Source organism: Fistularia commersonii, chromosome 20, assembly GCF_037954325.1.
Source record: "Fistularia commersonii isolate RoL2024-O1a breed Wild chromosome 20, RoL_Fcom_v1.0, whole genome shotgun sequence".
In the NCBI taxonomy this organism is placed as follows: domain Eukaryota; kingdom Metazoa; phylum Chordata; class Actinopteri; order Syngnathiformes; family Fistulariidae; genus Fistularia; species Fistularia commersonii.
In genome coordinates, this window is record NC_141303.1 from 14,671,705 (window position 1) to 14,687,229 (window position 15,525).

The window sequence follows — 15,525 nt, forward strand, 5'->3', positions numbered from 1 at the left end:
CTCGCTGTGGCCAGAGTGAAGATGAAGGTCCGAAGCTCTGCGCACACCTGGCACAGGTGCAAGTCCCACCATCCCTAAAAGCAGTTAGCTTAGCATTTAGCCCCGGCGTCATTGCTCCATGGTGAACGGAGCCCGCCTTTCATGTATGGCGATTTATTTTCCGCGCAGTTCGTCGACTTCCTGCATGACGATCACGTCACGGAGATATGAGGGCTGAAGGAAGCCCACGGAGAAAAGCACGAAAAGTACCGACGAGGATGGGATTCGAACCCACGCGTGCAGAGCACAATGGATTAGCAGTCCATCGCCTTAACCACTCGGCCACCTCGTCTGTGTTGCACGGCCGGTGTGCATTTAGATAAATGGACATGCTGGAATGAACCTTCATCCAAGATTTGTAGGATTTAATCTTTGTGACATCAAGAGAGGTGCAGGTATGACCCAGGAGAGGAGCTCAGCTGCTGCAGGACACAATGCATGCATGAATGAGAGGAACCACAGGGCTGCAGGGAGGGGAGGTAAAGAAGGTGGAAGGGTCAAGGTGGAGGGACAAGTGTGTGACATTTACTGAAGAGAAGACAGGAGGCAGTCGTTCTTTGGGAGTGAGGAGAGGATCAGGCGAGTCCATGTCTGACGGAGGCAGGTGATTGGCTAATTGGCAACTTTTAACTCCTGCACATTGACTCAAATTCCCACAACTCCACTCTCTGGCTCTGATCGGTGGCGTCAGGACTAAGTTTGAGTCCAAACAAAGCCAAGATAAAGTGACAGGAAATTACACTCTACTCACCCAGGCACCTTCTGCTTAAAGAACCATGTCCACGCAAAGCGGACATTAGTCAGGGATATATCGTCACCCTCTTAAAATAATCGCCTAAGTCATTTTTTTACAAAATGTTTTATTTGCCTAAATCATCTCATGATGCTGACCACCACTGGCAAAATTGCCTACATCCTCAGTTAAACAGATTGTGCCCTTTAGTAGAAATTGCCTTTGTCAAGAGTGTTTCAAATTCAAAAAAGTTTTTTGTGTTTCCTGAAAAATCTTAAAAAATGACATAGGCGATTATTTTAAGAGGGTGACGCTATATGTATATATATATATATATGCGTGTGTGCATATATATGTATGTGTGTGTGTGGCGATACATACATAAGCTCATATATGATCATTTCCAGTCTGTTTGTTCAGGAAGTGACCGGTTCTTCCCTCCCAGGTAACCCTGATGACCTTCTCAGTGTTGGGACTTTCTTCTAACAAAACAAGGTGCCGCTGGACAATAAACCTTCACGGCGTGACGCTGCAGAGCCCAGCCTCCGAGCTCCTCCAATCAGTTACACTCCTGAGTCAAAGTCCGACGGTGGCGCTTTTATCGCCGGCATGAAATCACCTGGAGCAGCAAGCGTCCCATCTCTGCACAAGACGCACCCAAGGAAGCAAATCTCAGTGGACGTCCAGCCAGAAGATGCACAGCGTGCTGTTTCTGCTCGCACTGGCGGCTTCAACCGCTTCACACGCTGTAAGTACCTAATCATCCGGTAAATTGAAAGCACAGATTGAAACGATGACTAACCGTCCAACGGCGCTCTGATTCACAGATCCCCGTTTCACCGGACTTACACGGTACGTTCGTACTTTAGAGGCGATCACAGTATGCTTCTTGTCGTGGCAACTGTATTTGAACGTCTTCACCCTCATCCGGGAGGCTTGAGAACCAAAGAAGCCTCTGGGATGCGGGCTGAAACGTCTTCAAGCGAAGAGATTCGAGTCCGGTTGCCACGACAAGAAGATTCCTGGGTGACTGGGAACCTCCACAGCCATCGTAGTATGCTCCTTGAGTACAAGGGGGGGTTTGTGTGTGTGTGCGTTCCTTCCAGAGGTGTACGAGAACGGAGAAGACGAGAACCCCATTCTGAATCCAGGTGAGAAATGACGTGCCGGTGTTTGAAAATGAGATCCACTACGACATGTCCTCTAAGCTGCATGTTTCTGTCCTGCAGGTTCGGACGCCAATCTGTTGGAGGGGGATATTTTGATTCCGGTGAGTGAGGCCTTCGGACCTTCTGTTTTGGAACAAATCACGGATCCGTCCAGGTGTGTGTCTCCACCTTCACAACTGTCCACAAATGATGTTCCAGGAGGGAAGGAACGCAGTCATTGACAGAGGAACCAGATGGAAGCTTCCGATTCCCTACATTCTGGGCGACGACCTGGGTACGTGGTTGACCTCTTGAGTTCAGATTACTATTCAGAACCAGAAGAGCCTCCAGGATGGGAGGAGGAACATGGACATTTTAGTGGGCGGCTTGTTGGTGCAGTGGTCAGCACCTCCTCTTCACGGCCAGAAGGTCCCTGTTTGGACTCTCACGGGATGCCTTCCTATGTAGAGTCTCCTTGTGTCTGCATGGGGTTACTCAGGGTTCTCCGGGTTCCTCCCACAGTCCAAACACATGCAGGAGCTTCATTGGAGACCCACGTCCAGATGCGTGGATGACCGGGTGAATGGTCATCTTCTCCAGTGACAGCTGGGATAGGCTCTTGCAACCTGAGGGCAGGATATGTGGCAGAATGAATGGCAGTCCCAGTGGAGTGCTAAAGCTTTGCATGTTTCTGTCACCTACAGATCTCAACGCTAAAGGATGCGTCCACCAGGCATTCGAGATGTACCGGCTGAAATCCTGCATTGACTTCAAACCTTATGAAGGAGAGAAGACCTACATCAAATTTGAGAAGAGAGGAGGGTGAGTCTCTTGTCTGACTTGAGGTGACCATTGATTTCCAACCAAAGGACACCGGGTCTCGGGACCCATCAGGACCCCCTGATCCTTCAATGAGACAGCAGGCTTACTCCAAGACACCTTGTTACTTTAAGAAATACCTAAAGTCTGCCTCCTCTGTGTGGATAGAAGATCTTGTTCTACTCAAACATAGAAGTGTGAGTATCCATGTGTTCTCCAGAGTGGTGGCTTATGAGTAGCAGCTGCTCCTGGGTCCGGTAGTGCAGGTATACACTGACCTACACCTCCTACCAGAGGGGGAAGGGGTTGTGCTGTCGTCTTCCACGCGTCCGCATCATGTCAGCCTTCCACCGAAGCTAGCTGACCTGTATGTGGCACGTTGGTTGGACACAAATGGGCATGGGGACGTGGAACTGACTGTACAACCAGTCACCTGGGTGGTGTGCAGACGGGGATGTTCAAGGCAGGAAGCCCACTGGACCCAAAGTATCGAGGTTACGTCAGGTGTAGAACCGTGAAGTCGGGTTACCCAGCCGGCTGCCTTGCCAACAGATGCTAATTGTATCATGGGAAATTGTCCTTTTCGTTCACGATTAGAACTAATGTTGAGTGTCTCATAGATGCTTCTCCAGCGTTGGCGACCAGCACATCGGTCAGATTCTCTCTCTGGGCGATGGTTGCGACCACAAGGCCGTTATTGAGCACGAACTCCTCCACGCTTTAGGCTTCTATCATGAACAGTCACGCACGGACCGGGACGACTATGTCAATATCTGGCTGAATCAGGTTATTCCAGGTAACCCAGTTTAGACGTAGCTTCACAGAAGGTCCGGTTTGCAGTCCAGTCAAGCGGTGGACGTGTCTGAAAATGTTTTCATTTTGCCCGGCAGGAATGGAGCACAACTTCAACAAATACAACGACGACTTCGTCACAGACCAAAACACGCAGTACGACTACGAGTCGGTCATGCATTACAGGCCTTTCTCTTTTAACGTGGATCCCAACTTTCCCACTGTCACCACCAAAATCCCGGAGTTCTACAAGATCATCGGCCAGTACCTCGACTTCAGCAAGCACGACGCCCTCAGGATGAATCGGATGTATAACTGCTGTACGTAAGGTCCACGTGATTCCAGGCTGAACCTATGAAACTGACACAAAGGTCCCGTGAACCTCCTGGACCCTTGTAAACATTTGCTTGGAGAGTGTTTTCAGTACAAACTCAGGGGAGGAGCTTCCTCTCCTTTTGTTTCGGGCTGCTCCCTTCAGCGGTCGCCTCAGCCAATCAGCTTCTCTGGTCTTGCTCTTGACCTCCTCCCTGGCAGCTCCAACCTCAGCATCCTTTATCTTCGGAACAAACTGCTTGCAAACATTTCTCCGCCTCTTCTGTGCTCTGGACTCTTGACCCTGGGTACTTTAAATCCTCTCATTCACATACATGTATTCTGTCCTGCTGTGGCGAACCGCCATTCCTCCTTTGCAAGGCATACCTCCACCTCTCTAGATGTTCCTCCACCTTCTCTCTGCCGTCACTACAGATCACAATGTCATCTGCAAACATCATAATCCCGTCAGCCTGCCCATCACATAGTTCCTTGGCAGTATCTTCAAACACAGAAGCTGCTTTAAATGCCCAACTGTGGTATCTTTGTGCAAACCTTCTTCCTCAGCTGGTCCCCTTACGCTGCTGGACCAGTGTGCTTTTGAGGACCCCAGTGTCTGCGGGATGATCCAGTCCTCCTCTGACAAGGGTGAATGGGTGTACACCAAGAGCAGTGTGGACTCGGAGGATCACACCCTGCTCGGAAGGTGCAGAGGTAGGAGCCTCCTGGAATTCTGAACACGGTCAATTTCCATTTCAAGCAGGGCAAAGAAAAAAAAAAAATCAACAAAATTCCATTTGATTTTTCCAGATGCTGGTTTCTACATGGAATTCAACACTTCAAACGAGAAAGCTACCAACTCGGCTGTGCTGAATTCTCGAATTCTCTACCCCAAGAGAAAGGTTCAGTGTCTGCAGTTCTTCTACAAGATGAATGGAAGCCCAGAGGACAAGCTGGTGATCTGGGTCAAGATGGACGATGGCACGGGCAATGTTCGAGCATTAAGGAAGATACGCACGTTTTCTGGTATGTCGGTGGAGGCTCTCGGTCATCTAGGTCATGGTGAATTCTGGTAAAAATCTTCTTGTTGTGGCAACTTGAATTTCTTCACTTAAAGACTTTCCATCCCTCGTCCGAGAGGCCTCTTCAGTTCTGAGGAACTGAGATTTTGACAAGGACCTTGACTGGTGTTTATGCAAAAAGCAAATTCATCCGTTATTATGTGACTTCATCATATGCCACGACCGGTCAAGTCCCTGCAGACATGCAACTCAGCGGTTTGTCTGTCCGAATGGAGAGCCACCATGAATTGTGAGGGGGAGTTTGGTCTGTCAGTGAAAGAGCAGCTCAGAAATCAGAGGTCCAATGGACACGTACCAGGAGCCACGCAGAAGGTTCATTGGAGACCCTAATCAGGGGTGTGAATGAAGGGTTGATAGTTGTATGTGGCCTTGTGAATGACTAGTCCAGGGTGAACCCACCTCTGGTCCAAAGGGAGAGGACTCCAACCCCCTTGTGACCTTGACTACAGGAAAGGCGGTACAGATGATGAATGAAGTAAGTCAGAGAACAAGTCCAAGTGTATTTCTCTCTGTTCTCAGGGTCTTCTGACAAAGAGTGGCAGATCGCTCATGTCCAGCTGGAAATGGATGTTAAGTTTCGCTACACCTTCCAAGGTGTTCGCGGGGACCCTGCGGCCACATCGGGAGGCATCTACTTAGACGACATCAGTCTCACGGAGACGCGCTGTCCCAATGCTGTGTGGACCATTCCCAACTTCTCAAAAATCATGGACACAGCCAATGTCGACACCGTCCTTTACAGCCCTCGTTACTACAGCCCTGAGGGCTACGCTTACGGTGTTAGCGTTGCGCCCTTGTCTACGTACAGCGACTATTCCGGGAGCTACACCGGGCTCTACTTCCACCTCCTTAGCGGTGAGAATGACGTGGTGATGGAATGGCCGGCGGTAAACCGGCAGGCTACCATGGTTGTGATGGACCAAGACCCAGACATTCTGCTGAGGATGTCCACCGCCCGCAGCCTCACGACTGACAGAGCGGAGGGTAAGGGACTCTGATATTCCGGTAAACGGTCGGGATTAAAAGTAATCGACAGCTCTGTCAAAATTTAGCAGAAGAAATCAGATAAGACTGATTAGTCATTGAATGACATGACCTTTGCCTTTTGATATCTCCATCTCTGGGGCTGTTTCTTTTATGGCGCTGCAGTTAGCGGCCGGTCAAAGGCTTCCTTTATCAAAGAAATCAGCTGTGTTGACGATCCATTCAAAACAGATCTGTAATTGTGGCTGTACTAGAACACATGGTGACAGCGGAGCGTACCTTCCAGTCGTCAAGTCGAGTGTCTGATGACCCTTCCCATGCAGAGCAGGTCTGGACCACATTCTTTAGGATCAACTAAAGAGACCCAACATTCCCCCCAGGAGCGAGCACCTTGAGGCAGCGGCAAGGAAAGAGTGACTTTTACTGGGCAGGAACCTCAGACAGATCAGACCTCGTTGCGGACGGCCTTCTGCCTCGACCGCTGGGCTGGAAAGAGATCGAAAGCAATAGTGTGATAGTTCCAGTGGTATGAGGGCACTAATGAGCTCATGCTAATAGCAACGGCATTGCTAGCAGCTACAAGATTTGACATGAGGGAATAATGGCTTCAATATTCATGGCCGCCCGGTGGGACCACTGCAATAGATCAAGCCCCTCCCCCCAAGAGCCTGCAAAAGGAGAGGGCCCGGGGACTCTGGAGATGACATAAGGTTCCTGCCATGCATTGATGAGAGGGAGTGAGTGCCTCAGCAGAGTAAGCCTGTGGTTATCCTACTGTATCTAGGGGTTAGCCTAGCGCTAGCTATAAGTGCTGTCAAAAAGAAAGGTCTTAAGCTAATGTTAAACAAAGAGGAGGAGCCCGGGAACATGGATGTAACCTTTGAAACAGAGGGCAGAGCTGAACTACCGTCGGGTTCCAGGAGAGTGGACCCAACGTCTGGAAGGACCCGTGCGCTCTGATCCATGCTAACCCCGAGGTGGACCTCAGAGGATCCCGGGTTAATCTTTATTTCTATGATGGGAGGACAAAAATGCATAGATGGACTTACTTGCGGGTTAATTTTCCAGCCGTTATTGCTGTGGTTTGAAACCTCCATCCCTCTGCAGGAAGGTCCCTGGTTGAATTCCCACAGGGGGCCTTCATGTGTGGAGTCTCCATGTTCTCCCCGTGTCTACCTGGGGTTCCTCCGGGTTCCTCCCACAGTCCAAACACATGCAGGAAGTTCATGGAGACCCTACATTGTTCAGACGTGTGAATGACCGGGAGAATGGTTGTGGTGATGTGTGATGGTCAAGGTGGTACTTGCTATTCTCATCCACAGACTTTATTTGTGTGAAGCTTGAAATGAGGCAGCAGAAGCGACCTCATATAATGGAGCCTCTGCCAAAAGGAACATCAAATGACACACTTCAAGAACATTTATAATGACTTATTTTCCAAACAGTTCAGCAGAATATCTCCAGTTTATCTCCAGAAGAAACAACCTCATGAGATATGAGGAGCAACTTCTCAGGTCCTCACATCTGACCATTGCTGTTGCTTCTGTCTTCCTGCGGTGAGCAGTCTCTCCTGGGAAGTTGCGGTGGGACCATCCCAGCAAGGTGGGGACGTACGACCCGTCGTGCGACTGCTTCAGGAGCCCGTCTTACGGATGGCGAAACTTCGTGAAGCACTTTGACCTACGCCGCCGCAATTACCTCAAGAACGACGATCTCATCATCTTCATTGATTTTGAAGGTCAGATGTTTGTGCAACCAAAAACGACTCGGCCCTCAGGGGTGCAGACTCAGCCCGTGACGTGTGCTCGTCTTCCCGTCCACAGACATCACGTCGCTGATCCACACCGAGGTTCCCATCGCACCGAAGGAGTGACGTTCTCCAGCTCCTACACCCACTTGTCTTCATGCCACCTCCCAGCTTCTCATGAAACTGCAGTTAAATAAAGTTCTTTAACATCTCAGATGGCTTTTTGTCAAACATCTGTTGAGCTCTGTGGAGGTTCTCAGTCCTGGTGAATCCTTTGTGGCGACCGGACCGGATTTCTTCTGGACCTTCTCGTCCGAGAAGCTTGTTCAGTTCCGAACAGTATCGAAGAGAAGAAGCTTCTCAGATGAGGAGGTGAAAGCTCCTCAAGAGCAGAAATCAAGCCCGGTTGCTCCGCGATGATCCGTATGACGCCTTGCGTGGTTTCTCTGCTGCTAGCATGGGTCAGTGTAACCCAATATGAAGGTGATGAAGGTGTTCTATCAGAGGAGACCTTGGCCTTTGAGATCTCCATCTTCTAATTTTATGGACGTGCAGTTGTTAAATCGTTGATGAGTCGCTTTATCACGAAGGAAATCAGCTGCGGCGGCGGTTCGCTCCAAACAGGACTCAAACGGTGAGATGGTGATAAAATGGAACAAGCTGACTCTGATGCTGAACCCGAGGTGGGTCACGTTGTGAGCCGGTCCTCACTGGGAAACCCCTTCTCGCAGCGTATCCTCCAAGTACAACCACCAACGGCGAGAACCTTCTCCTCACCCAGGACCTCCTGCTTCTCCTGCTTGCGGTCACACCTCCTTTTGCTTCCTTTTTGCGCAGACATTTTGATAGAGGAACTGTAAATGAATAGGTTTGATTTTAGTTTCTTTCGGACACATTTGTGGCTTATTTTTGGGTTCACTGATTCCTTCATTGTGGAGAGATGAGCACGTCCAGCCCACAGCAGGAAGGTTTCAGGTTCTGTGTAACCTCGTGAGATTCCTTCAAGTTCAAGTTCTCCTGTCCATCTTTTTAAGTGGACCTATGATAATAATCAATGATGATTTATCCTTTATTGATCCCGGTTGGGAAATTCTTTTTCCCCAATTAACCCATCATGGATGAACCATGAGCAGTAGCCATGCCGTCCACCAGCGCCAGGGTTACAGTTAGGGGTCAGTGACCCTCATCCAGGTGCCAGAAGGTCTTGTAGGTCTCGTTCTCAGCGGCTCAGTAATTCCCCCTCCTGTGTTTCCCTTGTGATCCAGACTTTCTTGATTTTTGCCCCCTACCGTCACATTTGGATGTTTCTGCTTCGCGTAGTTTGACCTCAAACTGACCAACCCCCACGTTGATGGCGACCCTCGTGTCTCGGTCCAGATGAGCGGCTCCTGAGACAGAACGCACGGATTCTTGCTCAGCTGCGGTTGTTGCGGTTGCCACTTCAGAAAATGTTCCCCTGTGTCGCGGCACTTCCGAGGAACACAGAAAACACCTCAGAAGACCGGGATTCTGTCGGATACACCGTCATTTATGACGTGCATGAAAATTCACAAACAAAGCGGCATATTATCTCCGATGGGAAACGCTGTGAGTTCAAGTTATTGCATTGTGTGCAAATTCTTATCGTTGTGAGTGGAATGGCCAGCCTCTGTCCCAGGCAGTAAGGACACCTGACCTGGATGCCAGGTGCACGTTACTCATTAGACAACACCGCCGTGGGCAGAGTCCTCCAGGCTCAGACGACGACATGGCTTGCTTCAGGAGCGCCGCGCTGATTCTCGCCATTGTAGCCCTGAAGGTAAATGGCTTTTTGGTTTGGTTGCGCTGAGAAAATATCTGAGGAGAGTTTAAACCCGGAGATGTCTCTTTGCAGGTGGAGGCTATTCCCGCCCCGGCAGGTCGGTCACACTCACCTTTAAACGCAGACCAGGTGTTAGCGGGAGCTTGTGGTTGAGGTTTGCTGTCCCCGTCTTTGTCAGGTAAAGATGTGGATGCAGGAGAGCTGAGAGACGACATCCCGGAGATCAACAAAGGTAACTTTCTCAAATTCCCGTTCGCACGGCCCCGCGGTCACGGACACCGGCTGAAGGTGTGTTTTGCCACGGTAGGATTGGACCACCTGTTTGAGGGGGACATCGCCGGAGATGTAAGTATCCAGGTGCTGCGGGAAAGGAGCGTCCAAGCGGATCTTCACCGTGTCCACGTGTCTCGCAGCACCGCAGAAATGCGATCCTCGACCAGACGAAAAGATGGACCTTCCCGATTCCTTACATCTTAACGGACTCGTTGGGTAGGACGCGCAGAAGCAGGTTCCTGCCTGGCTAACCACCAGGAGATGCTTTAGGTGTTTATGGGTTTGAATTGTTGCAGACCTGAATGCCAAGGGGGTGATCCTGCAGGCGCTGGAGGAGTACCGCCTGAGAACTTGTGTGGACTTCAAGCCGTATGAGGGGGAGGCCAGCTACCTGTCCTTCACCAAGCTCAATGGGTAATCTCTCTCACGCACGCCGGCCTTTTCAGGTGCATGCAAGTATTGGGAAAACTCAGGGTCAACATCAGGCCCATGAGAATACAGGGTCCAGTGTGTGAGCCGCCATCACCATTGTCATGACAGACTCTTAAAAAAAAAAAAACAAGATTTAATTATAAAGAAAAAAAATTAAAACAGCAGATGCAGAACACCTGGAGATTTTCAGAAATACAAGCAATTATTATTATTATTATTATGATTATTGTTGTTGTTGTCGTCATGATAACAATTAAAACAAAAAATGGAATGATAACGATGATGGCGGTGATGCAATGATAATAATAATCATAATAATAATCATAATAATCATAATCATGATAATAATAACAATGAATGACAACACCAACCGTAATAATAATAATAATAATAATAATAATAATAATACATGACAACACCAACTATGATAATAACAATAATAATAATAATAATAATGATGATGATGATGATGGTGAAGGCCCAGACTCAGGGGTTTTCCCAGAAGGAAAGTTTGAATCAATTCTATTCATGTCTTAGTTTCTAAAGAGGCTTTATGTTCTCTGGAGGCGTTGACAGATAAAGTCAGATGAGGACTGAAACCATCAGATCTCATAACATGAGCGCTCCGTCTAGTGACTGCGTGCGGCTTCTGTGAGAAGCTCTGAATGTCTCAGCGCCTTGAGAAGGGTATATTATTGGATGGTTCTTGTCCTGCCAGATGCTGGTCATTTGTTGGAGATTTGAAAACAGGGCAAAATATCTCCATCGGAGCACGCTGTGACACCAAGGCCATCGTGCAGCACGAGCTCCTGCACGCCTTGGGCTTCTACCACGAACAGTCCCGGTCTGACCGAGATGACTATGTAAAGATCTGGTGGGACCAGATCCAACCAGGTGGGTCACCATTGTTCTACCTTCTCACGAGTTGTACCCAAGATTTCAGAAAGAGGAAGAACTTAATTCTGAAGAATCGTCATCAACATTTGATTAAAGAGTGTTAGCCAGAAGGAAACTCCAGAAGGAATTTGAAGACACTGAGGAGAAGACAGTGGGCAGAGGTGGAGATGTTGGAGGCCCCTCTTTGGGAGTGAGGAGGATTGAGACGATCAGGAAAGAGTCTGGAAAGAGGGGCAGCACATTGTAGATGTTCAGGAGATAAAATCACACTGAGATGGTTTGGACATGAACACAGGAGTCGATGGAGAAGATCTGGGTGGAAGGATGCCGAGGTTGGAGGAGGTCTGGAGTAGGACCAAAGAGGAGGTTTATGGATGGAGGGGACAGAATTGCGGTTGGTGTTGGAGGAGAAGGTTAGATGGAGACCGGTGATTGGCTGTGGCCCCTGAAGGGAGCAGCCCAGACAGAAAGAAGCAGACGAGCAGTTCTGCACATGTGCTAAAGAGGCAACATTTTTAGCATGAACAAAAGACGAAAGCTCGTTGTCCTAAAGCAGGAGGAAGGACCGGCAAACGTACAGCTGAATGTCTTGGCCTGGACATGTTCAACAAGAGGTACTTTGTCCCGACAGGGCACAAGCACAACTTCGACAAGTATGGCGATGACTTTGTCACCGACCTCAACACTCCATACGATTACGAGTCCATCATGCACTACAGACCCTTCTCCTTCAACAAGAACGAAAGCGTTCCAACCATCACCACCAACATCGAAGCCTTCAACAAGGTCATCGGCCAGCGGCTGGATTTCAGTGCAGTGGACATCACCAGGGTCAATCGTATGTACAGCTGCGGTGAGTTCACGAGTTCTACTATGAGTGACATTTGCAAACATCACCACTGCAGTTCCGGTGATCCTCGGTTCATCGTCGCTCGATTTTCTGCCGCAGCCAAAGAACTCATTGTGCTGGACCAGTGCTCGTTCGAGTTGAACAACATCTGCGGGATGATACAGAACGAGAATGACGACGCAGACTGGATCCATACGCTGGGCAGTCCGGGTGAAGTAGACCAGACCCTGGTGGGACGCTGCAGAGGTGGGTGCAGGCAGAATCAATATCATATGGACATAGATCACGTCTACCTGCAAGAACACAGAACTAGTCAGACTGGAAGTGCGAGTAGATACCTGGGTCGATTCCAGTGGCCGGTGGTTGTCCACCCTCCTGTCCCCGTCTGAAAGCATACGGCAGCTAGACTGAGGTGTCCGCCTGGTTTGTGAATGACGCTTTGTGATAATTCATCGATTTGTGCTGCAACAGGCTGCCATCCTCCAGTGCCATCTCAGGTGTATGTAGGTGTTTCTGAAAACATGAAGGTTCATTCGTTATCACTACGCCGAGACACGCGAACCATAGTTAGGAGAAAAAAAAAGAAGAGAAAACCACAGTGAACTGACATCTGCCGAATGAAACCTTCTTGTCTTTGTGTCTTCAGATTCTGGCTACTTCATGGAGTTCAGCACGTCCGTTGGTCGGGTTGGAAACAGCGCCTTGCTGGAGTCGCGTATCCTCTTTCCACAGAGGGACGCGCAGTGCTTGCAGTTCTTCTACAAGATGACCGGAGTTGGTGGGGACAAATTGGTGGTTTGGGTCAGGATGGATGACGGGACAGGAAATGTGAGGAGCCCTAAGAGGCTCCACACCATCACAGGTATTTTATTTCATTGTCCAATACTTTTAAAGAATAATAATGTGTTTTCCACTGTCACGTACACACACACACACACACACACACATACACAGTGCATGGCTACGGATAGAGCAGGCATCCAGAGCGACGGAGTGGGCGGAGAAGAGATGAAGAAACACCAACCAGCAGGTTTGAACGGGTGGAGGAAAGAGTATCGGCTACAAGGAAAGGGAAGGTGGAGGAGATGGAGGTGAAGAGCAGCCATGGTGTCTGGTTTGGAGACACTGAGGGGAAGACAGGAGGCAGGAATGAAGATGTGGACTCCTCTTTGGGAGTGAGGAGGATGGAGAGGATCAGGAAGGAATTAGATGTTAGATGTTCTGGAGATGAAGTTGTGTTGAGATGGTTTGGAGGGATGGAGAAGGTCTGGGTAGAAGAACACTTAGGTTGGAGTTGCCAGGCAAGAGGAAGACCAGAGAGGGGGTTTATGGATGGAGGGTGGAGAGGACAGGAAGTTAGAAGGTATGAGAAGAGGGGATGCAGAAGGAACGGGTTAGCTGGAGGCAGGTGTTAAGCTGTGGTGACCCCACAGGAAGGGAGGAGCTGGGAGGAGAAGACAGTTTGGGCGTACGCTCAAGAAGCCAAGCGAGTGATGAGTCCACTGTTCCGTTTTCTGAACAATATTGACGTTGATTTTGCGTCCCCTGCTTTCCCAGGGAATGGAGACGGCGGTTGGGAAATCGCCCATGTCCCCCTCAAGTTGACAGAGAAGTTTCGATATTTCTTCCAAGGCGTGCGAGGGTCACCCGTGTCCTCGGGAGCCATCTTACTCGACGACATCACTCTCACCGAGACCGCCTGCCCCGATGCCGTCTGGCACATCCGAAACTTTACCGGCCTTCTCGCCACCATCCCAAATGACAGATCGATCCACAGCCAGTGCTTTTTCAACCCTGAGGGCTACTCCTTTAGCATCAGCATTTACCCCAATGGGGGAAACCCTCTGTACCCAGGCTACGTAGGCCTGTATCTGCACCTTTGCGGCGGGGTTAACGATGCCGTGTTGGAGTGGCCCGTGAAGAACCGCCAGGCGACCATGGTTATCGTGGACCAGGACCCCAAAGTTCAGATGAGGATGTCGTCCACCAGAACCTTCACCACAGGTGGGGCCAGCTCACTGAGGAGACCCAGTGAGATCATCTTCACGCACAGCAGTCGACACATTACTGAGGAATTTACAGATAATGGTGTCAGAAGAACGGCACGCGTGGGTTAGAAATGTGTGAAGAAAGTTTCAAACATCTAGAAGGCTTATATCATTGGCAGAAATTAATGTTTCTTCTTCTTTGTCTTCTTTCATCAAACGTGTCCATTGCACTCAATGTCTTCTTTTCTTTGCATCTGCTCCTCAAAGACGCTGACCCTATTTGGAACAATCCAAGCAATTCACCACACGCCGCCTGGGATGAGAGCCAGCAGGGCTTTCGCAGCATCGGATACGGTTGGAGCACCTTCATGTCTCACGAGCTCCTGCGAAGCAGGAGCTTCATCAGAAGTGACGATCTCATCGTTGTCGCCAACTTCAGAGGTGAGAAGGAAAAACGATCCTCGCCGCTTCATTCCACAGGGGGGCCTTTCTCTTCTGAGCATCCATGTTCTCTCCCCACGTCTGCACGGGGTTCCTCTCACGGTCCAAAGACATGCAGCAAATTCATTGGAGACCCCAAATTGTCCAGACGTGTGAATGAGCGGGTGAATGTCTGTCTGTCTCGAAATGACGTGTAAACAATGCTGCGCAAACTCACCAGTTCCGTAGTCTCATCCTAGTCGTGTCCGTTTTCTCCTCAGACTTGACCCATCTGATTGAGAGTGAGGTGCCGGTCCATCCTGCCGCCCCGGGCGTTGACGTCCAGTGAGGAGGAAGCACGGAAACATGCACATGTACACATGTACGTGCACACATGTACTTTGTGTGTTTTAAACCAGAGCTCTGGTGGGAATTAAAAGAAAACAAGTTGGTGTGTGACAAAAAGGATTTTTTTATTGTTCTGTAGTGCATGTGAACTAGTCAATTTGTTCCTTCAAAAATTAATGATGATTCATTTTAGTTTGTAATGTATGAAGAGCGGAGAAAAGGGTTTTTGGTGTATTTTGTTTTGAAAGATTCGCAGTGCATATGGTGAAGCGAGTTCCCGGTCTCTGTCGCTCATGGCGGTCGGATGTTAACCGCCATGACTTCCGCCTCAGCCTTTCCCCGCTTCTGAAAGCAATGGCCGTGAGTAAATAAGATATATAGACACTAGAGTGGCATGATTTTTGTCTCCTAAGAGCCTTTTTTTTAATTTTAAAGTTCGTTTTTATAACTTGGAAGCCTCTGCTGTCAGCCCCGTTAGCTTAGAGCAGCCATGTCATTGAGCTAATGTTAGCATAGCAGCGGCATCGGTATACGTCAGTCGCTGCTGCTTGCTAGCGTTTGTTAAACGGAAGTAATAATAAGGTTTAAGTCCCATAATTAGCTGTGAATAGCCAGTGACTCTGTTTGCCAGCTGTATAAAAAGTTTGTTTCCTGCGTATTTAAGTTTCACTTGTGATTTCATGTTGTTTCGCCTGTCATCTCCTGATGTGGTTACACCTGGAGCCACCAAAAAAGGGGGCAAGATGCTCTGATCTGAGTTTGGCTTGCTAAAGTATTCGTTTGACACAAAAAATTGAGGTAACGGCAGATATGAGTTGATTGTAACTGCTAGAAACAAGTTCTTAATAGTTGAATTTGCT

At 49.1% G+C, this 15,525-nt stretch overlaps 2 protein-coding genes and 1 non-coding gene across 4 annotated transcripts; 2 read left to right on the forward strand and 1 right to left on the reverse strand.

The window, feature by feature from the left end:
- The first annotated feature begins 3 nt into the window (after nucleotides 1-3).
- Nucleotides 4-7,805, forward strand: LOC147223073 (meprin A subunit alpha-like). 2 transcript variants are annotated; one of them, XM_086166887.1, is made up of 14 exons: nucleotides 4-56; nucleotides 1,218-1,520; nucleotides 1,600-1,624; nucleotides 1,879-1,923; nucleotides 2,002-2,042; nucleotides 2,140-2,215; nucleotides 2,625-2,742; nucleotides 3,360-3,535; nucleotides 3,630-3,851; nucleotides 4,411-4,557; nucleotides 4,654-4,869; nucleotides 5,445-5,909; nucleotides 7,474-7,647; nucleotides 7,733-7,805. In XM_086166887.1, exons 2-14 carry the CDS (start codon nucleotides 1,467-1,469, stop codon nucleotides 7,780-7,782), a joined length of 1,809 nt encoding a protein of 602 aa, XP_086023013.1. In that variant the 5' UTR covers nucleotides 4-56; nucleotides 1,218-1,466; the 3' UTR covers nucleotides 7,783-7,805. The 2 variants fall into 2 exon arrangements, with proteins under 2 accessions (XP_086023013.1, XP_086023011.1); XM_086166885.1 differs by lacking the exon at nucleotides 4-56 and adding an exon at nucleotides 563-643.
- trnas-gcu (transfer RNA serine (anticodon GCU)) lies at nucleotides 250-331 on the reverse strand. Its single transcript has one exon. It is a non-coding gene; the product is annotated as a tRNA-Ser (tRNA).
- A 1,598-nt stretch (nucleotides 7,806-9,403) lies between the features above and the next one.
- Nucleotides 9,404-14,686, forward strand: LOC147223075 (meprin A subunit alpha-like). The gene is made up of 13 exons (XM_086167622.1): nucleotides 9,404-9,454; nucleotides 9,530-9,554; nucleotides 9,612-9,689; nucleotides 9,765-9,802; nucleotides 9,871-9,946; nucleotides 10,027-10,144; nucleotides 10,881-11,056; nucleotides 11,691-11,912; nucleotides 12,009-12,155; nucleotides 12,556-12,771; nucleotides 13,467-13,913; nucleotides 14,165-14,338; nucleotides 14,599-14,686. The coding sequence occupies exons 1-13, from the start codon at nucleotides 9,404-9,406 to the stop codon at nucleotides 14,664-14,666; spliced, it is 1,836 nt and encodes a 611-aa protein (XP_086023748.1). The 3' UTR covers nucleotides 14,667-14,686.
- Nucleotides 14,687-15,525: the final 839 nt, after the last annotated feature.